General features: G+C 43.6%; 1 protein-coding gene across 2 annotated transcripts in view; it reads right to left on the reverse strand.

Moving 5' to 3' along the window:
* The window catches only part of TCEA1 (transcription elongation factor A1), a 152,946-nt gene that overhangs the window by 19,939 nt on the left and 105,074 nt on the right, over window positions 1–27,933 (reverse strand). For both annotated transcript variants that reach the window (XM_069731349.1, XM_069731351.1), the window contains 7 exons: window positions 13,460–13,565; window positions 11,855–11,942; window positions 10,787–10,935; window positions 9,706–9,762; window positions 5,181–5,335; window positions 2,208–2,354; window positions 776–847 (listed from right to left, as the gene is read on the reverse strand). In XM_069731349.1, coding sequence (XP_069587450.1) covers window positions 776–847; window positions 2,208–2,354; window positions 5,181–5,335; window positions 9,706–9,762; window positions 10,787–10,935; window positions 11,855–11,942; window positions 13,460–13,565 — 774 coding nt within the window. The remainder of the gene's footprint in view (window positions 1–775; window positions 848–2,207; window positions 2,355–5,180; window positions 5,336–9,705; window positions 9,763–10,786; window positions 10,936–11,854; window positions 11,943–13,459; window positions 13,566–27,933) is intronic.

The raw sequence follows: 27,933 nt of genomic DNA on the forward strand, positions 1-27,933 counted from the left end.
AAGGCTGAGTACATGTGGGGGTTGCCTGGTTGCTAGGGAATCCCCACATGTAATCAAGCTGGCTAGTAGCTAAGCACATTCAGCTGCTACTCCACTCACAGTAGTGAAACCCAAAGCCTCCTATTACTGGTATAATGACAGCCAAAGATTTTACACTGGAGCTTGGCATTTTGCCTTGGTGTGATTTCAGAGTTTCCTATCCATTTTCAGATCTACGCAGATCTGCACTACTGTGCTGGGCTACAGACAAAAGCCATCTAGAGATCTGCTCTCAATAGTCGTCTGCTACACCTGGTGCTAATGCACCAAGCTGGCAGACAGCCACGAGCCACACATCATGGGCCCACGAGTCATATGTGGCTCTCGAGCGAGTTACAGGTTGGGTACCCCTGCACTAACCCATAATTCTGTGCCTCCTAATGAATTAAGAGGATTCCACACAGTGTCTACCAAAGCCCACTCTCTCCTTCCCACAGACATAGTAGCGTAGCAGTAGGGTGTTTAGGAAATAACTAAGATTTTACACTGATTTCACTATAAAACATGCCAAACAATGCGTACAGGCTATATAACTCTTGCCAGGGCAGATAATCTGCACTTCACTTTGCATTTTACAAGTCTAGGAGGAACAACACATATGCAATTTTTCTCCACCATATGAATGGATCAGAAGAAACATTTTTGTACTTCAAGCCCTAACATACTCATGACTAGGCATAACAGTATATTCCAGGAGACAGCCAGTAGTTACACACTATACTCATACAAGTCTTACCTTCCACCGATTTCCACATTCATTACAAAACACAAATGTTGTCATAGGTTCATCAGCGCTGCGGGTCTGAACCTAAATAATGCAAATATAAAGTGTTAATTTGGAAAGAATACAACAATTCTGCACTAAAAGAATAGTGTTCATATTAGTAGAACTTGCTACAATAACAAGCATTATTTTATTCACAGATATACAGCTACATTAAGCCCACCCCACTACTTCAAGTAAGAGGTCTCACTGTAGGGGCTTCCTTTAATAGCTAATCTATTGTGGGATTAAAACAACTAGTGATGAAGGAACGTGCTCAGAAAAGGTATTATCCGAGCATGCGCGTGTGATAACCAAGGGTCTTTGTTGTGCTCGAAAAATATGTTCGAGTCCCCACTGCTGCATGTCTCGTTGCTGTTCGACAGTCGCAACATTTGCAGGGATTGCTTAACAAACAGGCGATCCCTGCATATGTTCCAGCTGTCGAACAGCCACGAGACATGCAGCAGTGGGGACTAACATTTTTCGAGCATGCCAGTCACTTATCACAAGCATCGTCATCTTATCACATGTTTGAACACCTTATCCCAACACGTTCCCTCAACACTAAAAACAACCTAAAAGCATTGAGTCAGTATTTCAACAATGACCCATAGAATGTAAGTCTGCAAGGACAGGGTCCTCTCCCCTCTGTACCAGTCTGTCACTGTAAACCTGTTTACTGTAAATGATATCTATAACCCTATATGTAGCCCCTTTCTCACGTACAGCACCATGGAATTAATGGTGCTATATAAATAAATAATAATAATAATAATAATAATAATGACCCCAGTAGTCTTGGCCTCTTGGTAGGAAAAAAAAAGTGTGATCTATATATTGCTCCTAGCTTACAATGAGGCATTATTAGTAGGGGGTAGAACAATACTATAAAAACCCCTTTCATAAAATGATACAATGCAACCAAGATGGATTTTACAGTTACTACTACTACACTGTTTTTATTTAGAGTATTGATGTTTACACATTAGTTTTATTTGAATGATTTTACCTGTAATATAATTGCTTAAATAGTTTGTAAGAATAAAAGGAAAAAAAAAAAAAAAAAGAAAGAAAAAAGTTGCAAGCTCCCATATGCAATAAATAGCGGGCCATAAGATCGGTTGGTTGACAATCTCTCCTGACTCTCCCTTACACAGGAACATTTGGCTCGGCTTAGTGTGCCCATGGGCTCTATGAAAGACCCCCAAGCCAGACCACACTGGAGCCAGGTTATGTCACAGAACAATGCGAAAAGCAGTCAAAAATCAGACACAACGGATCATTATCTTTGCCAAAAATCACCTGTTAGGGAGAGTGGTGAGGCCCCATTATGCAGACTGTCAGCTGATCCCGCAGTTATCTGCACGTTCAGTCGACAGTCTGTACAGTATTGGGGACTTACCTGTGTGTAAGTACAATTCTTCTTTTTGCACTTGCCGCAGGAGAATAGGTCAGTCTGTGTACCACCAGTTCTGGCCATTTGATGTTCCCGGATGGCCTCCTTTGTAAGGTTCTTTCTCATTTCTTTAAGTTCATCACTTGCCATTTCCTGGAGTAGTGAAATTAAAAAAAAACAAAAAAAAAAAAAAACATTCATGTGTGGCTGGGGGAAGAAATCCCAAATGTTAAGATCATGCAGATAAAGGGTTATTTCTAAGTTGCCTTTTGAGGGTGGGTTCTCCTCTCACAGCTCTGGTGAGCAGCAGATCTTTAACATAAGGATTCGCTCACACTGGTGAGTGCCACGGGCGAGTGCAATATGAGAAAACATTGCATTACACGCTGACCAATGTTAGTAAATGAGTCAAGTGCAAATATTCCTCAGCTGCGACCGTCTGCGAGAATCAGATTGCATTTGCCAATGCAAGTCATTAGGTGCGAGGCCAAAAAAAAAAAAAAAGAAAATCGCGTGGCATACAGACCATGAATGTGCCATCCGATTTTTACGCACACATCTAGAGTAAATTCACAGTCCGAACCATCAGAATATAAAAGAAATAGGTCAGTGAGATATATAAACAGCGCTTTGCATGTGTAGTTTACTGAACATGTATTTAGCTAATAAATTACTGTAAAAAATGGCATCCCCCCACCTATTTTAATAACCAGTTAAGGGAAAGCAGACAGCTTATAGTCTGGGAAGGGGCCAATATTCACAGAGCTTTGCAACCCATTAATATAAGCTCGCAGCTGTCTGCTTAGCCTTTGCGGGTTTTTAAAAAGAGGGGACCCTGAAAAAGCATGGGGGTCTCCCCTATTTTTCATAACAAGCAGACCGCTGTGGGCCGATATTAACATGTTGGGAAAGTGCTTGGTTATTGGCTCCTTCTCAAAAAATGGCACATCCAATTCTGGCACTTAGCCTCGGCTTTTCCCGATTGCCCTGCTGTGTTAGAAAGCGGGATAATGGTTTTGTGATTGATGTCAGCTGTGTAATGTTCGCTGACATCAAGCTCAGGGGTTACAGTTGTGGGCAAAAGTATTGACGCCCCTGCAATTCTGTCAGATAATACGCAGTTTCTTCCTGAAAAGGATTGCAAACACAAATTCTTTGGTATTATCTTCATTTGATTTGTCTTAAATGAAAAAACACAAAAGAGAATGAAGCAAAAAGCAAAACATTGATTATTTCACACAAAACTCCAAAAATGGGCCAGACAAAAGTATTGGCACCCTCGGCCTAATACTTGGTTGCACAACCTTTAGCCAAAATAACTGCGACCAACCGCTTCCGGTAACCATCAATGAGTTTCTTACAATGCTCTGCTGGAATTTTAGACCATTCTTCTTTGGCAAACTGCTCCAGGTCCCTGATATTTGAAGGGTGCCTTCTCCAAACTGCCATTTTTAGATCTCTCCACAGGTGTTCTATAAGATTCAGGTCTGGACTCATTGCTGGCCACCTTAGAAGTCTCCAGTGCTTTCTCTCAAACCATTTTCTAGTGCTTTTTGAAGTGTGTTTTGGGTCATTGTCCTGCTGGAAGACCCATGACCTCTGAGGGAGACAGCTTTCTTTGTTGGTAGTCTTCAGACTTCATAATGCCATGCACACAGTCAAGCAGTCCAAAAGACAAAAGTACAGCTTTTTGGGCAAAGGCATCAACATTGAGTTTACAGGAAAAAAAAAACATTCAAAGAAAAGAACACGGTCCCTACAGTCAAACATGGCGGAGGTTCCCTGATGTTTTGGGGTTGCTTTGCTGCCTCTGGCACTGGACTGCTTGACCGTGTGCATGGCATTATGAAGTCTGAAGACTACCAACAAATGCAGCACAATGTAGGGCCCAGTGTGAGAAAGCTGGGTCTCCCTCAGAGGTCATGGGTCTTCCAGCAGGACAATGACCCAAAACACTTCAAAAAGCACTAGAAAATTGTTTGAGAGAAAGCACTGGAGACTTCTAAGGTGGCCAGCAATGCTGTAGATAAGCCCCTGATGCTGGTGGGCTTAGCTCACCTTCGACTTTGGGGGTGACAGGTTCCCTTTAACATCTTACAATCAAATGTAAGCACACTAGATACTTATTTACTATAGAAGAGATTCAACTTGGCAAAGACTGTACAGTTGGAGAAAAAACAAAAAACTTTAAGGACTCAATTCCATCCCTGCCGCCGCTCTAGTGGCCTTCATTGGTCCTTGTGTAATGATATGTCCATCACATACTGCACATGTCCGGATCAGACCAATCACTGGCTGACGTTGTCACATGCGAGATGGACATAACACGGGACTAGTGTTGACCACAAAAGCAGTGGTTGTGAATAGGCGAGAAATGCTTCCCTCCTCTTTTTCTACTTACCCCATATTTGAAAAATCCTGCAAATCCATTGTATAGCATAATTGATGCACATTGTCCTCTTAGCTGGTACTGAATTACGCTGCAGGCTCTCCGCACAAAAAATCTAAGTAGATGAGATTTAAGAATTGATCTACAAATTGCGGTTATTTTCCTGGCGCAAATTCATCTACAAGACAGATTTAAATCTGCATCTTGTCACTTCTTCCTGCAAATGTTCAGTGCAAATTGTCACTTCACATGGTATAGGGTGAACTCAAAATAAGCAGATGACCAAGGCAGAGAACTGCGGCAGAAAATCGGAGTAAAATCTGCTATTGCGTGAGCAATTAGGAGAAAGTAAATTGCATTGTGTTGTGCTTTGGGTACAAGAAAGAAATCACTACAAAAAAAAAAAAAAAAGAACATTCTTCATTAATCCAGTTTTTGTGATCTTTACATCAATCCCTCATGGTAGAGAAGGTACAAGACTCCAGGGATAATGTGCTGTGTAAGAGGCCCAAGTGACCCGCGTCAGTAAGTGATTATTTTTAACGAGCATATTGTCATCTTCCTTCCCATACAGGAGCTCAGCTACTCACCTCCGCCGACATCCTGGCAAACACATCTGGGGCGATGTTGCCGCAAAGCACGTTTCTCCTTAAGTTGGGATTTTTTGCATCCTTCAAGTTGGCAATTCGGCTTCGCACTCTGTTCTTATATTTTGCATCTGTGTTTTTAAATTCTTGGAAAGCAGGTACAAAGGAGTCAAGTAAAAACCTCAAATGCAGTGCAAACACAGTGAAGGAAATAACCGTTTGATCCCTTGCTGATTTTGTAAGTTTGCCCTCTGACAAAGACATGAACAGTCTATAATTTTAAGGGAAGGCTAATTTTAACATTGAGAGATAGAATATCAAAAATAAAAATGTATTTGCATTTTGCAGTGAGAAATAAATATTTGATCCCCTACCAACCATTAAGAGTTCTTGCTCCTACAGACCAGTTAGATGCTCCTAATCAACTCATTACCTGCATTAAAGAAAGCGGTTTACATAGTCACCTTTATGAAAAGACTCCTGTCCACAGACTCAATTGATCAGTCAGACTCTAACCTCTACAACATGGGCAAGACCAAAGAGCTTTATAAGGATGTCAGGGACAAGATCTTAGACCTGCACAAAGCTGGATTGGGCTGCAAAACCATAACTAAGATGCTGAGTGATAAGGAGACAACTGTTGGTGCAATAGTAAGAACATGGAAGAAATATAAAATGACTGTCAATCGACATTGATCTGGGGCAAGGTCTGAGGAAGGTGAGAGATCAATAATGAGACAGCTACAGCTGGGGGATACCAGGCTGTTGCACAACTCTTGGGGTAAACGATAGAAACAGCTAGAAGAGCATAACCCAATAGAATAAAACGTAACTTTTACTAGTAATATTAAAAAGTGGACAAAACAATACAAAAAAGAAAATTAATAAGTGCTCATGCCGAAAACTGTGCTCAGATAAAAAATGGTTTGATCTCACCAATTATGGACAGAGGGTCCCCATGCCGATGATGAAGGGTCCCTAGGAAAGTCCAGTAATTGTGGGGTAGGGGGGACCTGTTTCCTAAACCCCTGTCGTGCCCCAGTAATGACTCCTGTCCTCACAAGGACAGGCCCAAATCAGTCCCACTACGGACACCCTCCAAAAAGTGTTAGATGTAGATAGCGCCTCCCTACGCGTTTCTTCTCCAATCGCGGAGATTCATCAGGGGAGTTTTCAGTGGCCAACTGGCCCGGATACAGCTAACAAGTCCGTGGATAATAATTAACAGTCCAAACGAGCAGAGCCTATACGCAGTGGCTGTACGGCTTCCCAAGTGAAGGCAGACCTGTGTGCTGTCTGCCAGCAAAAATTGAGTGAGTCAGCTCCACATGGCGTCCGCTGCCTCCTAATAAGCAAGAAGCCACTCCCCCCTGGCCAGCTGGAATAATCAGTAGTTACCCCCACCAACCTGTCACATAGTCCCTAATTGGAATAGGGTCCCCACCGCGCTCCCATCCTAAAGCGCATACCAGAGCTGCCCCATGCCTCCAGTCCACGAGCCGCTCAATACGGCGAAACTGGAAGTACCGGCGCCATATTAGATACGCGACTTCCGGTGAGAGATCAGCCTAAAACTACAAGGGGGGAACTTGTTGATGATCTCAAGGCAGTTGGAACCACAGTCACCAAGAAAACCATTGGTAACACATTACGCCGTAAAGGTTTAAAATCCTGCAGTGTCCGCAAGGTCCCCCTGCTCAAGAAGGCACATGTGCAGGCCCGTCTGAAGTTTGCCAACGAACACCTGGATGATTCTGTGAATAACTGGGAGAAGGTTCTGTAGTCAGAGGAGACAAATTGAGGTCTTTAGCATTAACTCAACTCGCCGTGTTTGGAGGAAGAGAAATGCTGTCTATGACCCAAAGAACACCATCCACACTGTCAAGCATGGAGGTGGAAACATTATGTCTTGGGGTTCTTTCTCTGCTTAGGCTTCTTTTACACTTCATGTTTTTTGTGGCCCGTTATTGTTGGTCTTTTTTGCAGGCCGTATCCCTGCAATTTTGACAGTCTAGCGCAATAACGGACAGCAAAAAACTTGCGGATCGCCATTTTTCGGGTTTCCAATACTATGGCAAAAGTATTGCGAAACAACGGCGTTCGCCAAAAAAGGTAGTCACGGTGCACCGCAAAACAAGTTAACGTTGTTTTTGCGGCCCCATTGATTTTCAATAGGGGCAGTGTCCGTAAGCCGTTAAAGATATCAAGCAGGCTCGATATTTTTTCACGGCCGTAAATACGGCCTTCGCAGCGCTCTGTGGAATTATTTGGGCCCATTTTTGCAGCCCCATAGAAATCTATTGGGGCTGCAAAAACAGGAAGCAAAACCACGGTAAGTGTAAAAGAAGCCTAATGGCACAGGACTACTTCACCGCATCAACGGGAGAATGGATGGAACCACATACCGTAAAATCCTGAGTGACAACCTCCTTCCCTCCACCAGGAAATTAAAAATGAGCCGTGGCTGGGTCTTCCAGCAAGACAATGACCCAAAACATACAGCCAAGGCAACAAAGGAGTGGTTCAAAAAGAAGCACATTAAGGTCATGGAGTGGCCTAGCAAGTCTCCAGACCTTAATCCCATAGAACTTATGAAGGGAGTTGAAGCTCTGAGTTGCCAAGCGACAGCCTCAAAATTGTAATAATTTAGATATGATCTGCATAGAGGAGTGGACCAAAATTCCTCCTGACATGTGCACAAACCTCATTATCAACTACAAAAAAGTCTGACTGGTGCTTGCCAACAAGGGTTTTGCCACCAAGTATTAAGTCTTGTTTGACAGGGGGATCAAATACTTATTTCTCACTGTAAAATGGAAATAAATTTATATAATGTGATTGTTCTGGATTTTATTTTTGATATCCTATCTCTCAATATTAAAATTAACCTACCCTTAAAATTATAGACATGTCTTTGTCAGTGGACAAACTTACAGACATGGCAAAGATCAGCACACAATACAGGGAAGTTATTACCCTCATATTCCATTGTCTCATATGCCAGTCTTAATATGAAGTTTAGTGGTGTAAGATACGCCTAATTTATTAAGTGCATGATTCTTACTAGATTTGGCACATTTATAACCTCCTGTGTGCCAGAATATTAAATAATTTGTATACATTAAAGTGTATGGCAATTTTTGGATTAAATGATGCCAATTGTGTCAGGTTCCTCACCCTAAAAACTTTAGTAAGTGCAGTGGAAAACAGGGAATCTTCCAAATGTGTGACCGAATGCCTCCTGAAAGCTGAAGTACAGCAATCACTGCCCATACAGGACAGGTGTGCGATACCTGCTATTGGCGCAGGAGAGCTGGCAGATATATGTAGACGTGCCCCCACCAGTCCTGCTCACCCACTGATACAGCAGTGACAGGAGCTGGATCACCCCTGTAACACTTGTATTCGTCGAGTAAGGATAAGTTCACACAGTGTTTTTGCAGCAAAACCTGATGTCTTGGCAGGAAAGAAGCAGTATAAAAAAAGCATGCTGGCGTTTTTTGCTGTGATTTTGGCATGCTAGATTTGTCTTGTGCATGCTGATCAAGTTTAGTGATGAAAAAAAAAAGTCCTATTCTATAGAATCAGATTTTGGCACAAAAAAAAAAAAAAAAAAAAAAAAAGCAGCAAAACCTGATACCTTCGTTTTTTATGCTTTTTTTTTTTCTTTCACCACCCATTCATTTCAAGGGGTGAAAAATGCTGGAAAAAGAAAAAGAAAAAAAAAAAAAACACGAGCAAAGAAGTGACATGCTCCATTGTGCAAAAAACCATGCAAAGCACAAAATCCTGATAAGAAAACCAAGCTGTGTGCATGAGATTTCTGAGATATCAGACTTTGCTGGTTCTGTAAAACGCAGCTGAAAAGGTGCATTAACACTAGAAGTCCCAGAGAGGGGTCATTAACATTTCTACCTTTTGGAACCTTTGGAGCTTGAAATTTCTGGGACTTCTAGTGTTAAAAGGCTGCAAAACCGCCCAGCGTGAACTTAGCTTAAGGGTATGTGCACACGTTGGAAAAGAGATGCAGAATTTTCGGCACAAAATCTCCTGGCAGAATCCGCAGCCGCAGTTTTTATGCGGAATTGATGTGGATTTTGGGCAAATTTTGCCACTGCGGATTTTTAACATGGAGGGGTGCAGAAACGCTGCAGACCCGCACAAAAGTAGTGACATGCACTTCTTTGAAATCCGTCGCAATTCCGCACAGCTTTTTTTTTCCCCATTGCTTAACATTGTACTGTACACCACAGTGCGGATCTACAGCGTTCCTGCGCGGAAAAATCCGCTGCGGATCCGCAGCACATCTGCATCGTGTGCACATAGCCTAACAGTGATTGCATTAACAAAAGGACTAGATAAAGGTTCAGAAATAAACATCAGGCTGTAAAGTAGAGGGATCAATTACATCACTGAAAATACAGTAACTTATGTTAGGATGGAGATTTTATGATTTCTCTAACACGAGCTAATATTCCCAATTACTGCGTCACACATGGACATATTACTGCAATGACACAAAGGATATCTTCTTCAATCTGAGCTCCGAGCTCTTCATCATCTGCTCCAATAGTAATGTAGTCATCTGTGGAAGAGAATCGCAGTCAAAACCATCTGAATAATGTACATGGCAAAGTACAGTGTGTCCATGAAGTCATGGTGCACTTTTGACCAGTCACAGGATCTATTTATAGTTTACATTTTGGCGCCCTTTCTCTGGCCCAATCATATCAGACCTTTTCATGAGGAGCGATAACAAAAACCAACCAAACAACACAAACTTATTTAAGCGGTTGTTGAGCCCCCAGTCAGATTAACCCGATAAACTAAACTCTGATTAATACACAGCCAGGTCTGTGACATTATGCAGCCACCACAAGCTTATGCCAGATGTGTGGTTTTCCATGTCAGTCGAGATGTGGACGGTACAGTGGAAAGTTCAGCGTGTTCTTTGGCTCGCTAAATTCGAATCAGTGACCAAAGTGCTAGGTGAATAGACGCTTTTATCACTAAGCACCACCACATAGGAATAAGCAGTTGAAGAAGACCGTCAGTTTGGTGGAGAAACCCCATGATAGGCCCATTTTTTTTTCTTGACAGGTTGGAATTGTATGCAGTGTCACAACTTCCAGAAGGTGTCATCTTTCAACAGAACGGCACTCCTCCACTGTACGCCACCAATGTTCGTGTGTTTCTGGATAAAACATTCCCCCGGCGGTGGTTAGGCAGGGGTTCTCAAGCCATGGACACCACGATCCCCGGTTCTGACACCCTTAGATTTTTACGGTTATGTGAAGCAACATGTGTACATTGAACGTATCAACGACATTAATCACTTAAAACAGAGAATCACAGACGTTATTCACTCTGTTACACCAGACGTCCTTACCCGTGTGTGGCAAGAAATTCACTATCGTTTGGATGTGTGTAGGGCAACAGATGGAGCCCATATCGAACTGCACTGAATAGGTATGAAACTATGAGAGTTTTTCTTTTATTTGGAGCAGATTTCACATTTCCATTGTTTTTTGTTGCTTTCCAGTGACTGGTCAAAAGTGCACCATGACTTTACGGACACACTGTATATAGACTATATACTCTGTACTCACCCCCTGTTTTAAGAGCAGTAGAAAGCAACTCTCTACATTTGATTCTGACTGGGTCTGAAGTGCTGGGAGCTCGGGGAAAAGATGTAATGAAGGTTTCAGATGGGGCTGCGCAATCTTCTTTCCGTCCGCTGGAACTACTACTGGAACTGCTGCTGGGGATAGTAGTAACGTAAAAGCGTTACCTGCCATAGACCTACTACTTAAGAGCAGATCATGACAGTCTATAGAAAAAGGTTACCATTTTATTTCTACATAAAAATGTCCCGGTGTTTACTATGCCGCTCAGTCAAGAAACAATCACAAAGGCATTAACATATTGATGGGTTTTCGGTTAGGCCTCAAAATACACTTGATTCAGAAGTGATGAATGTGGTGGCCAATCATTGCAAAAGACTCCTATGTATCTGCCCCATAATGGGGAGCCAGTGCAAACAGAGCTGCCCGCTTCCAGGTCCCCTATGGCGAATATAGCTGCATGTTTCCAGGTCTGTTGACCGAGTACTGCAAATCAGCTCAGATGAATGGGACTTGAATAGATACTAAGTCAAATCCAATTCCTCACAAAATTTAAGTTATCCAGGAGGAGGAAGAAAGATGTGAGAACAAGTACCTATATAAAACAACATTTTACTGGTTGGAAAAGTCTGTAGACACCAAACCAATTACTACATATGGTTTTGCCTAAAAATCCCTTTAACCCCTCCACGTCATATATATACGTCATCTGTCGTGTCTCCCCCTTTAATGTGGGCTCTGGCGCTGAGTGCATATCTTTTCTGGAACATGATAATTGATTTTATCACCAAAATTTATCAGCATTTTAAAGCAATTGTGGAATTGCCCTATTTTGGGCAATTTCACGACAATTGGAAGCTTTTCCAGTTTTCCAGAACGTACAACTTACCGGCAAAAAACAAGCGCTGACATAGCCATATTGATGGAAAAAAAAAAAAAATAGTTATGGCTGTGTGAAGAAGTGGAGCAAAAAACAAAAACGAAAAATGGCCCATGGGTGAAGGGGTTAATGCTAATCTTGAATATAACTGCATAAAAACACTGGGGGAATACCTCTCTTCCTTCGCTTCAGGACTGTTTTGGGCAGGAGGGGGCTGCTCTTTTTTCTTTTCTTCAGTTTCTTTTTCAGATGATGGGCCATCTAGATAAATAAAAAAACAAAAACAAAACAAAAACAGCTGTTTACAAGTCTTTTCTCTTTTACCTACATGAGGGCAATAAAGACTAATAAGCAAACAAATACATTTCACCATAAACCAAGATGAAATGTAGAAAATCATCAATATTAAGAGTGCGTAACTAAATCTAAGCAAAAGGAATAAAGATGACCTGATGCAAATAGAAAAATCATCGTTCCAGTCCATTCGTGAAAAACAGCCATTGGACAATAGAACAGCAAGCGTCTAACCCACATGTCCTATGCGTTTATAACCATCATAGAGGGGTCCCCTGCTCCGGGTGTCCCGTCAAGCAGAACCAGTGGCCCTGTACATCAGCTCTCATTGTGTCAGACTCTGGCCGCCCTTGTCTGAGTAACCACCAAACACTTTGATCGCATTTTCCAGGCAGATGTCTGACCTCAGTTGCCCCCTGACTAAAATCAGATGCTTGAAGGGAGCAGGGCCCAGGGCGATGAGCCAATCTCGGCAGCTGCTTTTATCCCTCTTATCTGTTTATCTATAATGAGACAACCAGATAACTCTGCCAATGCACTGACTTAGCAAGCTTTTACACTGGACGATTAACGGGAACCAGTGTTCTTAAGAACACTCATTAAGGGATAACCAGCCTCTCTGAACTGGCTGCCAATCACCCGATGAACTTGCAAAACGCTCATTTACATTGGGAAAAATTACTTTTAAGCAAGATTAAAAATCATTACTCAGTAGCACATCATCTTGTGTAAACAGGACATGTGCTTCCGAGAACAATGATTGTTCTGGGCACATCAGAACTGTGGCCGGCCTTACCACCCAGCCTACTACAAACTACTGCAGACCAGTAAACACGTAGAGTGTCTGCGGACATTTATTGTCCACAGGTTAGCAAGGGGAAGACACTCTTATGTAAAGAAATTATTACTACATGAGCCTTTTTGACAAATGTGTCAACACCTAACTGCTTTTGACCTGGCACAAATGGTTAATAACCACCACACAGTAGGCCAGGTCATTACTGGACAAGCCTGAACTTGTGTTATCCAAACTAAAGCCCCCATTCCTTATGGTGGCTGTATGCCTGCACAATAAAATTCTTCCGAAATTATTATTATTAATATATATATATATATATATATATATATATATATATATATATATATATATATATATATATATATATATATATATATATAGCACCATTGATTATATAAATAAATAATAATAATTTCGGAAGAATTTATTGTGCAGGCATACAGCCACCATAAGGAATGGGGGCTTTAGTTTGGATAACACAAGTTCAGGCTTGTCCAGTAATGACCTGGCCTACTGTGTGGTGGTTATTAACCATTTGTGCCAGGTCAAAAGCAGTTAGGTGTTGACACATTTGTCAAAAAGGCTCATGTAGTAATAATTTCTTTACATAAGTGTCTTCCCCTTGCTAACCTGTGGACAATAAATACATTTTAACATAAGCTAAAGAGGCAAACAAGACTGTTACCGAGTAGTTTTTTCCAGGACTTGATGAGCGATTTGGCTAGTGAGGTCACGTCGTCATCGGAGCTTTGTTTTCGGATAGCGTTTACAGACATTCCTATTCGGGTAGACTATTGGAAACAAAATGAAAAAGGGATTTGATTACATGTAAGGGTTAATATCGCTAAATATAAGCGTCAAGATTTACAAAACAAAACCTCAGTTATACTGGGTAAGGCTACTTTCACACTAGCGTCGGAATCTCCCCGTCGCAATGCGTCGGGCAAAGATTCCGACGCTAGCGTTTAACGCACTGCACAACGGAGGCAGCGGATGCATTTCTCCGGCGCATCTGCTGGCCCATTGTGAGATGCGGGGCGGAGTTCAGGCGCGCATGCGCGGTCGGAAAAAGCTGTCCGTCAGGAGCAAAAAACGTTACATGTAGCGTTTTTTGCTCCCGACGGTCCACCAAATCATGACGCATCCGTCGCACGACGGATGCGAGGTGTCGCAATGCGTCGTCAATACAAGTCTATGGGGAAAAAAACGCATCCTGCAAGCACTTTTGCAGGATGCGTTTTTTCTGCAAAACGACGCATTGTGACGGATTGCAGTTAACGCTAGTGTGAAAGTAGCCTAAGACATAAGTAACAGCCAGGGCTGTGGAGTCGGTAATCCAAGCTTCCTACTCAGACATTTCCCTGCCTCCGACTCCACAGCCCTGCCTCACTACTGAGCATGTACATAAAGTGCAGCACAGATTCATCTCACCTACGACCTCACAGCCCTGCCTCACTACTGAGCATGTACAGTACAGACCAAAAGTTTGGACACACCTCATTTAACCCCTTCATGACCGGGGGATTTTTTCGTTTTTCCGTGTTCGTTTTTCGCTCCCCTCCTTCCCAGAGCCATAACTTTTTTATTTTTCTGTCAATTTGGCCATGTGAGGGCTTATTTTTTGCGGGACGAGTTGTACTTTTGAACGACATCATTGGTTTTAGCATGTCGTGTACTAGAAAACGGGAAAAAAATTCCAAGTGCGGTGAAATTGCAAAAAAAGTGCAATTCCACATTGGTTTTTTGTTTGGCTTTTTTGCTAGGTTCACTAAATGCTAAAACTGACCTGCCATTATGATTCTCCAGGTCATTACGAGTTCATAGACACCAAGCATGACTAGGTTATTTTTTATCTAAGTGGTGAAAAAAAATTCCAAACTTTGCTTAAAAAAAAAAAAAAAAAATTGCGCCATTTTCCGATACTCGTAGCGTCTCCATTTTTCATCATCTGGGGTCGGTTGAGGGCTTATTTTTTGCGTGCCGAGATGACGTTTTTAATGATAGCATTTCGGTGCAGATACGTTCTTTTGATCGCCCGTTATTGCATTTTAATGCAATGTCGCGGCGACCAAAAAAACGTAATTCTGGCGTTTCGAATTTTTTTTCCCGCTACGCTGTTTAGCGATCAGGTTAATACTTTAATTGATAGATCGGGCGATTCTGAGCGCGGCGATACCAAATATGCGTAGATTTGATATTTATTTTATTGATTTATTTTGATTGGGGCGAAAGGGGGGTGATTTAAACTTTTATGTTTTTTTTATTTTTTTCACATTTTTTTAAACTTTTTTTTTTTAACTTTTGCCATGCTTCAATAGCCTCCATGAGAGGCTAGAAGCAGGCATAGCACGATCGGCTCTGCTACATAGCAGCGATCTGCTGATCGCTGCTATGTAGCAGAATTGCACGTGTGCTGTGAGCGCCGACCACAGGGTGGCGCTCACAGCGACGGGCAATCAGTAACCATAGAGGTCTCAAGGACCTCTATGGTTACCATTCACAAGCATCGCCGACCCCCGATCATGTGACGGGGGTCGGCGATGACGTCATTTCCGGCCGCCCGGCCGGAAGCGGTAGTTAAATGCCGCTGTCTGCGTTTGACAGCGGCATTTAACTAGTTAATAGGTGCGGGCAGATCGCGATTCTGCCCGCGCCTATTACGGGCACATGTCAGCTGTTCAAAACAGCTGACATGTCCCGGCTTTGGTGCGGGCTCACCGCGGAGCCCTGCATCAAAGCAGGGGAGCCGGCATCGGACGGTATAGTACGTCCGATGCCGGTAAGGGGTTAAAGATTTTTCTGTATTTTCATGACTATGAAAATTCACACTGAAGGCATCAAAACTATGAATTAACACATGTGGAATTATATGCTTAAAAGTGTGAAAAAACTGAAATTATGTCTTATTATTCTAGGTTCTTCAAAGTAGCCACCTTTTGCTTTGATGACTGCTTTGCACACTCTTGGCATTCTTTTGATGAGCTTCAAGAAGAAGTCACCAGAAATGGTCTTCAACAATCTTGAAGGCGTTCCCAGAGATGCTTAGCACTTGTTGGCCCTTTTGCCTTCACTCTGCGGTCCTGCTCACCCCAAACCATCTCAATTGGGTTCAGGTCTGGTGACTGTGGAGGCCAGGTCATCTGGCGTAGCCCCCCCATCACTCCCCTTCTTGGTCAAATAGCCCTTACACAGCCTGGAGGTGTGTTTGGGGTCATTGATCCTGTTGAAAAAAAAAAAAAAAAAAAAAAGATGGTCCAACTAAACGCAAACCGGATGGAATAGCATGCCGCTGTAAGATGCTTTGGTAGCCATGCTGGTTCAGTATGCCTTCAATTTTGAATAAATCTCCAACAGTGTCACCAGCAAAGCACCCCCACACCATCACACCTCCTCCTCCATGCTTCATGGTGGGAACCAGGCATGTAGAGTCCATCCGTTCACTTTTTCTGCGCCGCACAAAGACACAGTGGTTGGAACCAAAGATCTCAAATTTGGACTCATCAGACCAAAGAACAGATTTCCACTGGTCTAGTGTCCATTCCTTGTGTTCTTTAGCCCAAACAAGTCTCTTCTGATTGTTGCCTGTCCTTGGCAGTGGTTTCATGCAGCTATTTTACCATGAAGGCCTGCTGCACAAAGTCTCCTCTTATCCGTTGTTGTAGAGATGTGTCTGCTACTTGAACTCTGTGTGGCATTGACCTGGTCTCTAATCTGAGCTGTGGCTAACCTGCGATTCCTGAGGCTGGTGACTCAGATAAACTTATCCTCAGAAGCAGAGGTGAGTCTTGGTCTTCCTTTCCTGGGGCGGTCCTCATGTGAGCCAGTTTCTTTGTAGCGCTTGATGGTTTTTGCCATAGCACTTGGGGACACTTTCAAAGTTTGCCCAATTTTTCGGACTGACTGACCTTCATTTCTTAAAGTAATGATGGCCACTCGTTTTTCTTTACTTAGAATTTGTATTATGGCAAGAAAAAGCAGCTAACAGTCTATTCAGTAGGACTCTCAGCTGTGTATCCACCAGACTTCTGCTCAACACAACTGATGGTCCCAGCACCATTTATAAGGCAAGAAATCCCACTTAATAAACCTGACAGGGCACACCTGTGAAGTGAAAACCATTCCGGGTGACTATCTCTTGAAACTCATCAAGAGAATGCCAAGAGTGTGCAAAGCTTTCATCAAAGCAAAAGGTGGCTACTTTGAAGAACCTAGAAAATAAGACATGACAAAAATGTGTGAAACAACTGAAATTAAGTATATAATTCCACATGTGTTAATTCATAGTTTTGATGCCTTCAGTGCGAATTTACAATTTTCAGTCATGAAAAAACAAAAAAAAAAATCTTTAAATAAGGTGTGTCCAAACGTTTGTTCTGTACTGTACATGAAATGCAGCACAGATTCATCTCACCTACGACCCTACAGCCCTGCCTCACTACTGAGCATGTACATAAAGAGCAGCATAGATTCATCTCACCTATGACTCCACAGCCCTGCCTCACTCCTGAGCATGTACACAAAGTGCAGCATAGATTCATCTCACCTATGACTCCACAGCCCTGCCTCACTACTGAGCATTTATATAAAGTGCAGCACAGATTCATCTCACCTATGACTCCACAGCCCTGCCTCACTACTGAGCATGTACATAAAGTGCAGCACAGATTCATCTCACCTAGGACTCCACAGCCCTGCCTCACTACTGAGCATGTACATAAAGTGCAGCACAGATTCATCTCACCTACGACTCCACAGCCCTGCCTCACTACTGAGCATGTATATAAAGTGCAGCACAGATTCATCTCACCTACAACTCCACAGCCCTGCCTCACTACTGAGCATGTACATAAAGTGCAGCACAGATTCATCTCACCTATGACTCCACAGCCCTGCCTCACTACTGAGCATGTACATAAAGTGCATCACAGATTCATCTCACCTACGACTCCACAGCTCTGCCTTACTACTGAGCATTTATATAAAGTGCAGCACAGATTCATCTCACCTATGACTCCACAGCTCTGCCTTACTACTGAGCATTTATATAAAGTGCAGCACAGATTCATCTCACCTACGACTCCACAGCCCTGCCTCACTACTGAGCATGTACATAAAGTGCAGCACAGATTCATCTCACCTAGGACTCCACAGCCCTGCCTCACTACTGAGCATGTACATAAAGTGCAGCACAGATTCATCTCACCTACGACTCCACAGCACTGCCTCACTACTGAGCATGTACATAAAGTGCAGCATAGATTCATCTCAACTAAAAGCAGAGATCTTTAGATTAGGAACAGAACAGACATTCTTAGGACATTCCATAACTTTCCCAAATTATGATGAAAACATTTACAGCACATCCTGCATTGTACTACTGTACCCAATTATATATTTTAGGAGTCGGTCCATTTTATATCGACTACCAAAATGGACACTGAGTGTACAGCAATGGTACCAGCACCAACAGGTGGGCTGTGCTCCAGTCACCAGGTCTGGCAGCGGACACTAGAACTTTCTCTGACAAAGCTGTGAATATATCGATGGGGCAGATATTTACCAAGATCAGGGGTGGGGAACCTCAGGCCTGCGTTTACTGCCCTCAACCTTTTATCCAACCACCGGGCAGATTCCCAAGGACCGCAGTGTTTAGGTCGGCAGCTGTATCAGTGGTTAGCACTGCAGCCTTGCAGCGCTGGGGTCCTGGGCTCAAATCCCACAAAGGACAACATGGGCATGGAGTTTATGTGGGTATCCTCTGGGTTCTACGGTTTCGTCCCACACCCCAAAGACATACTTATAGGGAATTTAGATTGTGAGCCCCATTGGGATAGTGATGATAATGTCAGTAGAGCACTGCGGAATAAGATAGCGCTATATAAGCAATGTATAATAAAATATTTTGACAACTGCCAGACATTTAGTTTCCTCTTGCTCTGTGAGCATGCAGTGTTTACTACATAAACCGAAGACGCATGCAATGAAATTTTACATCCCGAAACCACTGCCAGTGTCAGGACGTACTTTGTGGATGGAGTTCGTGCAGGATTTATACAGCCCCCGAAGGATGGTATAAATATCCAAAGGACTCTTCACAGGGAGAGGAGAAAAAAAAAAAAAAAAAAAGAAGAAGGATTCCTCACCCCTGACCTAGGTGATGGAGGGGGCAATATGTATTATGGGACACTGTGGATATCCCAATTATATAATTCTCACAATTTGGGTTCAGTGTAACCCACCTGTGATATGAAACAGACACTAACATTAGTGGAAAATTTTCAGCAACCTGCAGACATGCGGCCACCAGCAGGTGTAACAGCCCGTCAGAATTTACAGCAGGGCTTCTGACGAACAAGGACACGGCTGGAGCTGTCTAGTAGAGGAGATCCGAGGACCGGAGAGAGGTACACAACTTATTCCCCCTATTTTTTAACACTAACTTCCTGGGTTAAAAAAAACAAAAAAAAATTATGGGACGCTTCAGTGTAAGCAGCATTGATGCAATGTAACTTACAGAATAAAGATCACTGTTGTACATACGAAAGGTTCAGGTGTTCGTTCTAACTCACCTGTGACAAGTAACAGGAAAACCAGAAAAAAAAAAAAAAAGGTGAGGGGGGGGTGAGCTGACTCAAGCTTTGCATTGTGTGTCTGTGTGCCACACGAAGCATGGAGAACAGAGAGAAGATCTGTGAGGATTTGAATACCCAAATTGTTGAAAAATATCAAGAATCTCAAGGTTACAAGTTAATCTCCAGAGATCTTGATGTTCCTTTGTCCATGGTGAGCAACATAATCAAGAACTTTACAACCCATGGCACTGTAGCTAATCTCCCTGGACAGCAGAGAAAAATTGATGAAATATTGCCAAATGCGATAGTCTGGATAGATGATAAGCAGTTCCAATCAACTTCCAGAGAAGTTCTAGCTGTCCTGCAGGCTGAGCGTGAATCCATGTCAGTGCGACCTGTCAACATATGAATTAAATGAAACGCTATGGCAGAAGACCCAGGAGGACCCCAACTGCTGACAAAAAAACTAAACTGCAGTTAGCCAAAATATACGCAAGACAATATACTTCTGGGAAAGGGTCATGTGGACAGTTGTGACCAAGATGGACCTGTTTGGTAAAGCATATCATTATACTGAAAAACGTAATCAGGCCTACAAATAAAAACAGTACCTACAGTCAAATATGGTGGATTTTCAAAGATGTTTTGCTGCCTCTGCCCCTTGGTGTCTTGACTGTGTGAAAGGCATTATGATATCTGAAGATTTTTTTTTTTTATTTAAATAAATTTTTATTAACAAAATAAAGAACATCCGGATGTCATTTACATTGCATTATATCACATGCACGTTTTCTTATTTCAATACACCCCAACATTACCCCAACTACCCCCCACCCCCCTAAGACAGCTCATTCCCAATCTATACCCCACTGAGGCATTATCTGCCTCGTGTAGTTTATCCTAATCCAGATCTTAAGAAACTCGACATCTATACTCCTCATTCCAATTCAAGCCAAGGAGACCACATCTCATTATACATATCTATTTTCCCCCTTTTTTTGTACACCCCCTTTTCCAATTTTAAACCATTTTGAACATATTGGAGAAATTCCCTTCTCGTAGGTGGTTCCACATTAATCCAATTTCGTGCTATCACTTTCCTTGCCATGTAGAGTAGCCTAGCAATTGCAACCTTCCAAGTATTATCAACTCCAATTTCTTCCATATATCCCAGCACGCATACCATCGGGTCTCTAAGAACTCTACACTTATACGCTACTTCAACCCGGCTCAAAACCACCACCCAAAAAGCAGCCAGCCTAGGACACGTCCACATCATGTGATATATTCCAGCATTCTCACTCGTACACCTCGGACACTCAGAATTGGCACGCAATCCCGCTCTGTATAGCACTTCCGGAGATTTATATACTCTATGCAGAATATATAACTGCGAGAATCTATATGGTACACTCAAGGATAGTCGCGGAATCCACTCCATCACCGATTCCCAGGTTTCATTTTCCATCGGTCCTACATCCCTCTCCCACTTAGCTCTCGCCTTTATAGGGAAATCTAGTAAAAACGTGTGCATTAGGTCCTTATACAGAGTGGAAATAACTCCCCTTGTAGTCCCGTCACCACACACATACTCCAACACAATATCATCCTGAATTCTGAAATCCACCTTCTTCTTCTGAGCTCTAAAGGCATGCCTCATCTGCGCATACTGACATACCCCTGTGGATCGCAGCCCAAATTCTTCCTGCAATTGAGAAAAGGACTTCAATGCTTGCTGCTGAATTATCTGGCGAACAAAACAAATTCCCTTATTCTGCCATTCCATCAGTCCTCCCAAAGCCTCAAATTCCTTTAAATTGTTATTAGACCATATCGGTGTGAATTTAGTCAACCCTGTAACCCCACGAATCTGCCTTAGTCTATTCCATAATTTTCGAATCAGGAACAGGGTTGGGTATACTTTCCCCAAAGCGCCATCCTCCAAACACCTGACCATCGGTCGTCGGTCCGTCAGCTCTTCCATTAGATGTTGTACTGCACTGGATGACGCCCCTCGCGCCCAGCCCTTCAAATGCTGGCTCTGAGCCGCAAGGAAGTATATTTCCGGGTTGGGCAAAGCCAAACCACCATCCTCCTTGGGTCGCTGAAGCGTCTCCAGGCTAATACGTGGATATTGTCTACCCCATATCAAACTTCTAAAGAGGGCATTAATCTGCCTGAACTTCCCCCTAGGGATCCAAATTGGTGCGTTATGTAAAACATATAGGATTTTAGGCATCAGGACCATTTTAATAAGGTTTACTCTACCGACGACCGATAGATGTAATTTATTCCAGGCATCTACCTTCGCCTTGAGTATCCCCATAACAGGAGCCAAATTTCTTTGTAGGTACTCCGTAATTGGCACCGAGACATATATTCCAAGGTATTTAAATTTGGAAACCACCTGTAGCCTTTCATCACCCACATCCTCACTTACATTCTCACCTACGTCATCCACCCTAAAAAGAACCGACTTATCCCAATTAATTGTCAATCCTGACACAGCACCAAATCTCTCAACAATTTCAATGGCCCCTCTTAGTGAATCGTCTGGATCCGCCAGGAACAGCAAAACATCATCCGCGTATAGCGCTATTTTTTCCTCTATTTTCCCATACCTAAACCCAGGGACCCTATCAGACTGCCGAATCTTAGCGGCAAGAGGTTCTACAGCCAGCGCGAACAGGAGGGGTGAGAGCAGGCATCCCTGCCTAGTACCCCTAGCCAGCCCTATAGGTCGAGACAGCTCCCCGTTCACTCTAATTCTAGCCGACGGTGATGAATACAGCAGCTGTATCCAGGCCACAAACTGCGGACCAAACCCCATACATTCCAGCACCTGCCAGAGGTATCCCCATTCGACACTGTCAAACGCCTTATGTGCATCCAGCGATACAATCACTCTACGACCACCGTTATCAGACTCTACCTGCAAATTTACATACAACCTGCGCAAATTGATCGCCGTGGATCTGTCAGGCATAAAGCCAGATTGGTCCGAATGCACCAGACTCGCAATAACACTAGAGAGTCGGAGAGCCAACACCTTGGCCAAAAGCTTGACATCAATTGTTAGTAAAGAAATTGGGCGGTACGACTCCGGTTTCCCCAAGTCCTTATCCTTCTTTGGAATAACCACTATTATGGCCTCTCTCATAGAGGCTGGCAAACACCCACAGGACCTAGCTTCCTCCAGTACCATTTTTAATCTAGGAATCAACACTTCTGCCAACCCTTTATAGATCTCAGCGGGTAGCCCATCGACCCCAGGCGCCTTCCCATTAGCCATGGACTTCAATGCCCGACTCAACTCCTCCTCAGTGATAGGGGCCTCAAGGCTCTCCCTATCTGCCTCATTCAGTTTCGGCAGATCCAGACCTTCCAAGAAAGTCAGAGTGTCCTCAACCGAATCACCAATCCGAGAGGAATACAAATCTGCATAGAAGTCCGCGAAGGCCCTCAAGATTTCAGGCGTTTCCGTAATTCTACCTCCACTTGCAGATTCCAAAGAGTGTATATATGAAGAACCTCTCTGAGCAGCAGCCACTACCGACAGCATATGTCCCACTGTTTCTCCCTCCTGATAAAACAAAACCCTTTGGAAATCCCGCTTCCTCTCAGCTTTGCCTAACAGAATCTTTTCCAAATGATTTTGTGCGCTTTTCATCCTTTTCTCTGCCTCAGGGGTTCCCAGTGTAGCCATCCCATCTTCTGCTTCCTTCAACTCCTCAACTGCCGCTTTTTCTGCCTCTCTCGTCCTCCGCTTACACCTACTAATGTCCCTAAACAGTAGTCCCCTCAGATACGCCTTCATTGCATCCCAGATTGTAAGAGCATCAGTGCTTCCATCATTTAAGAGAAAGAATTCGGCTACCTCTCGTCCTATACTTTCCAACTCAATACTCTGTAACCAATTGGGATGAATCTTCCATTCTCTCCCACTTGTCGACCGTGCCCCCTCCAATCTAACCTCTACTTCAATTGGACTATGGTCCGACAAGGCCCTTGGCAGGTATCTCACCTCCCCAACCAGTGTGTCAAAAATCCTGTTACCCAAAGCCATATCAATCCTAGAGAGTGTGGTATGTGCTGGTGAATAACATGAGTACCCTCTCTCTCCAACATGTCTAACCCTCCAAAGATCAATCATACCTATCTCCTGTATATAGGTGCCAAATGTTATGTGTCCCTCCGACCTATTCTGAGTATTTTTATTTTTGTCCCAGTAGTCATCACAGATGTTGTTTAGATCTCCGATAATTATTAACGGTGTCGGTCCCCATCTTTCCACACGCTCCATTACTTCTCTGATTTTCCTGCTAGAGTAGGGAGGCGGAATATACATCGCGGCAACACACAGCATCACTCCATACAATATACACCGAATTAGTACATACTGTCCCTCCACATCCACATATACCTTCGCCTCCTCATACTGAACTCCCGCTGGAACCAAGATTGAGACTCCTCTTGCATACGTGGAGAAGGTAGAATGATAACCCTTCTGAATCCACCGTCTATTCAGAACATCCACCTTCTCCCTTACCAAATGTGTCTCCAGCAAGCATATCATTGAGGCCCGTTGGTCTCTTGCATATTGCAAACACGCTGCACGTCTGGATTTCTCCCCTAGGCCTCTCACATTCCAGCTCAAAATTTTAAAACGGGTCCCCATCACTTGACTCATCTTTACTAAAAGTATCATCATTTTTGAGCACAAGCTGTCTAACTACCCATCCCCCCACACATCTAACCATTCCACCTCTTTTCAAGAGTGGGGCATCATCGCCCATAGCGAACACTCCGTTTGGCATTACCTTCCCAACCCTCCTCCCACCACTGTACATAACAGGATTTCAGACATTTTGAAAAATAACATATCTCAACAGATTTTAAACATAGAATTATTTACACACGCAAGAAACCTACATACACTTAAAGTATGCCGCTTACCCTTCCTCCCTCCTTCCCAACAACGATTACACCATCCCATTAACTTTAACTGAATATAATCCAGCTCCCTTCTTCGCCACCCGTACCCCTTGGTTTGTCAATCACATGACTCTATGCCCCCTGACAAATAAGTAACCAAAATCAGACTCTTCCCACAGTTTCAGTCTCCTTTTCCTTTAAGCTTTTTAGCATTAATATCGATCCACTGGGTAGCTTCCTCCGGCTTCTGAAAAAAATAAATTTTATCAAACGCCACCACCCTCAGTCTTGCTGGAAACATCATGGAATACTGCACTCCCAACTCCCTCAGCCGTCTCTTTATACCCGTGAACATCATCCGTTGTCTCTGCACCAGAGTAGAATAGTCCGGGTAGATAGCAATCTTTTGGCCTTCAACTGTCAGATCCGTCATGTCTCTGGCCTTCCTCAGGATAATGTCTCTGTCTCTATAGTTTAGAATTTTGGCGAGCATGGTACGGGGATTCGCTCCAGGGACAGGTGGTTTCGGTGGGACCCTATGCGCTCTCTCTACCGCGAACACTTTTGTTAGCACCGTATCTCCAAATGTCTCTAAAAGCCATTTTTCAATATATTCCGTTGGATTCCTCCCTTCAGCTTTTTCAGGGATGCCCACTATGCGAATATTATTTCTTCTGGACCTGTTCTCAAGGTCCTCATTTTTTGCCGCCAATTCAGCTATTGCTTGAGTGAACTTTTTCTCTGCTTTTTGCAGCTGTACTATATGATCTTCTGCAGTGCTCACTCTCTCCTCTACCTCCCCCACACGTTTGTCAATCTTCTGCATGGCTGCGTTTATCTGGGCTGTGTCCCCCTTAACCTCCTGTATCTGTAAGGTCAGAGACTGTTTACATGAAGAAACCAGCGCAAAAACGTCTCTTAGGGTAGGCTCAGCTTCTGGCGCCATTTCCTCGGGTCCCCCTTCTGCCACCGCCATTTTACTCTCCTTTCTCCCCTGTTGTACCTCATGTTCTCCTGCTGGGCTCTCCTCCTCCTCCTCCTCTTCGGTCTCAGCTCCGGCTCCCTCCTCTGCGGCCTCCGCTCTCGCAAACTGCTGGAGCTTTGCCGCTACCTCCATACGCTTTCTGCATGCGGCGTTCTCCTTGTCTGCCTTTTCCCTTGTGTCGGCGCCATCTTGGATTGCGCCTGCCTCCCCGGCTCCCGCGTCCTTCTGCCGTCTCCTTGTCATTTTCGCCGGTTCAAGCGCTACCGCTCAGCGCCACTGGGCTTTGCAAGTCTCCCCGCACCGATAAGCCCCCACAGGGACCAAACAGCAGCGGCTCTGCAGGATTTTGGTATGTACAGCGGCGGGAGCTCACAGCCGCACGTCCGCTCACATGGACTCTCAGGCCACCGACACCGATATCTGAAGATTACCAAAGGATTTGATGTAGTGCCCAGTGTCAGAAAACTGGGTTTGCATCCCAGGTCATGGGTCTTCCAGCATGGGTCTTCCCCAAACATACTTCAAGAAGCACCCAGAAATGAATGGAAACAAAGCACTGGAGAGTTCTGAAGTGGCCAGTAATGAGTCCAGTTCTAAATTCCATTCAATAACCATGGAGAGATCTTAAAATTGCTGTTGGGAGAAGGTGCCTTCAAATAGGAGACCTGGAGCAGATTGCAAAATAAGAGTGATCCAAAATTTTAGTCGAGAGGTATAAGAAGCTTGTTGATGGTTAAAGAAAGCAATTGATTGCAATTATTTATTCCAAAGAGTGTGCAGCCAAATATTAAAGTTGAGGATGCTAATAATTTTGTGAGGCCTATATTGGGGTTGTGTGTGAAATCATGTCCAATTTGCCTTTTTTTTTCCTCTTTTGTGTTGTTCCAATACACACAAAGGAAATAAACGTGTATAACTAAACATGTGTAATTGCAATAATGTTCTGGGAGAAAATTTTCCTGCAACAATTTCAACGGTGCCAAAACTTTCAGGCATGACTGTACTACCCCTATCAGTATGGTATGAACGGAAACATGTCAGCAGGATATTATTTTCAGTATGTAAAATAGGGGGGCAGGTCAGTGAGGGATCAGTAACCTGTCATAAGCCATACACATGAATACCTAATCAGAGCACCACATAAACACCCCCCACAGGCCGCCCCGGATATCTAAGGGTACCGTCACACAGTGCCATTTTGATCGCTACGGCGGTACGATTCGTGACGTTCCAGCGATATCCATACGATATCGCTGTGTCTGACACGCAGCAGCGATCAGGGATCCTGCTGAGAATCGTACGTCGTAGCAGATCGTTTGGAACATTCTTTCGTCGCTGGATCTCCCGCGGTCATCGCTGGATCGCTGTGTGTGACACCGATCTAGCGATGCGTTCGCTTGTAACCAGGGTAAACATCGGGTTACTAAGCGCAGGGCTGCGCTTAGTAACCCGATGTTTACCCTGGTTACCAGCGTAAATGTAAAAAAAAAAACAACAAAAAAAAAACAGTACATACTTACATGCCGGTGTCCGTCAGGTCCCTTGCCGTCTGCTTCCCGCACTGACTGACTGCCGGTCGTAAAGTGAAAGCAGAGCACAGCGGTGACGTCACCGCTGTGCTGTGCTTTCACTTTATGGCCGGCAGTCAGTGAGTGCGGGAAGCAGACGGCAAGGGACAGACACCGGAATGTAAGTATGTACTGTTTGTTTGTTTTTTACGCTGGTAACCAGGGTAAACATCGGGTTACTAAGCGCGGCCCTGCGCTTAGTAACCCGATGTTTACCCTGGTTACCCGGAGACCTCGACATCGTTGGTCGCTGGAGAGCTGTCTGTGTGACAGCTCTCCAGCGACCACACTACGACTTACCAACGATCACGGCCAGGTCGTATCGCTGTTCGTGATCGTTGGTAAATCGTATAGTGTGACGGTACCCTAACTCAAAACGGAAAAGATTAAACAACCACAAGACGGATTTCATCAACCAAGGTATCATTTTAATCAGTATAATGGCGCCAACCTGACACTGTAGGTTACTGTACATAATCCTGATGACCGGTTCCCTTTAAATAAAAAAAAAAATCCTCTGTTCTGGAGAATGGAGAAATTAATTACCGTAGATGTAAATTGCAAAGCAGCTTGTTCTTACATGAACTTTGAAAATGTAATTTAATATAGGACCTATGAGCTCTGCAGTCATTTCTGTAAAATACATGTATTTAGAACTAACTTTATTCATGTTTTTTTCTAAGATGCTTCTTTACTGCCAATAGAGCAGGTTTTACCTGCAGAGAAAAACGTAGCAAAAAACGCAAAGCGTGAACATAGCCTTAGGCTGTATGTGACCTAAGAAAGTTTATTTTCATAGAGCGAAAAGAACAGCACCTTCCAAAAACCCTCCTGCAATATTCCCCTACACGTCAACGTGGATGTGGACTCCTTGGCTACAAACTGATTAGATAGCACCTCCATTAGAACGATATGAATCTTTGTAATAATCTAATGTCACCTTCCAGAACCCTCTCAACTAAAAGGATTTTCACCTGTCAGGACGTCCGATGTTGCAGTGTAAATCTTAGCGGCGAGTAGTTAGGGAACAGGGCGCCCCAATGGCATGGTCCATTACTGATTAGAGGAAAGACACTGAAAACCAAAACTCAAGGTGCAG

Source organism: Ranitomeya imitator, chromosome 6 (assembly GCF_032444005.1).
Source record: "Ranitomeya imitator isolate aRanImi1 chromosome 6, aRanImi1.pri, whole genome shotgun sequence".
Lineage (NCBI taxonomy): Eukaryota > Metazoa > Chordata > Amphibia > Anura > Dendrobatidae > Ranitomeya > Ranitomeya imitator.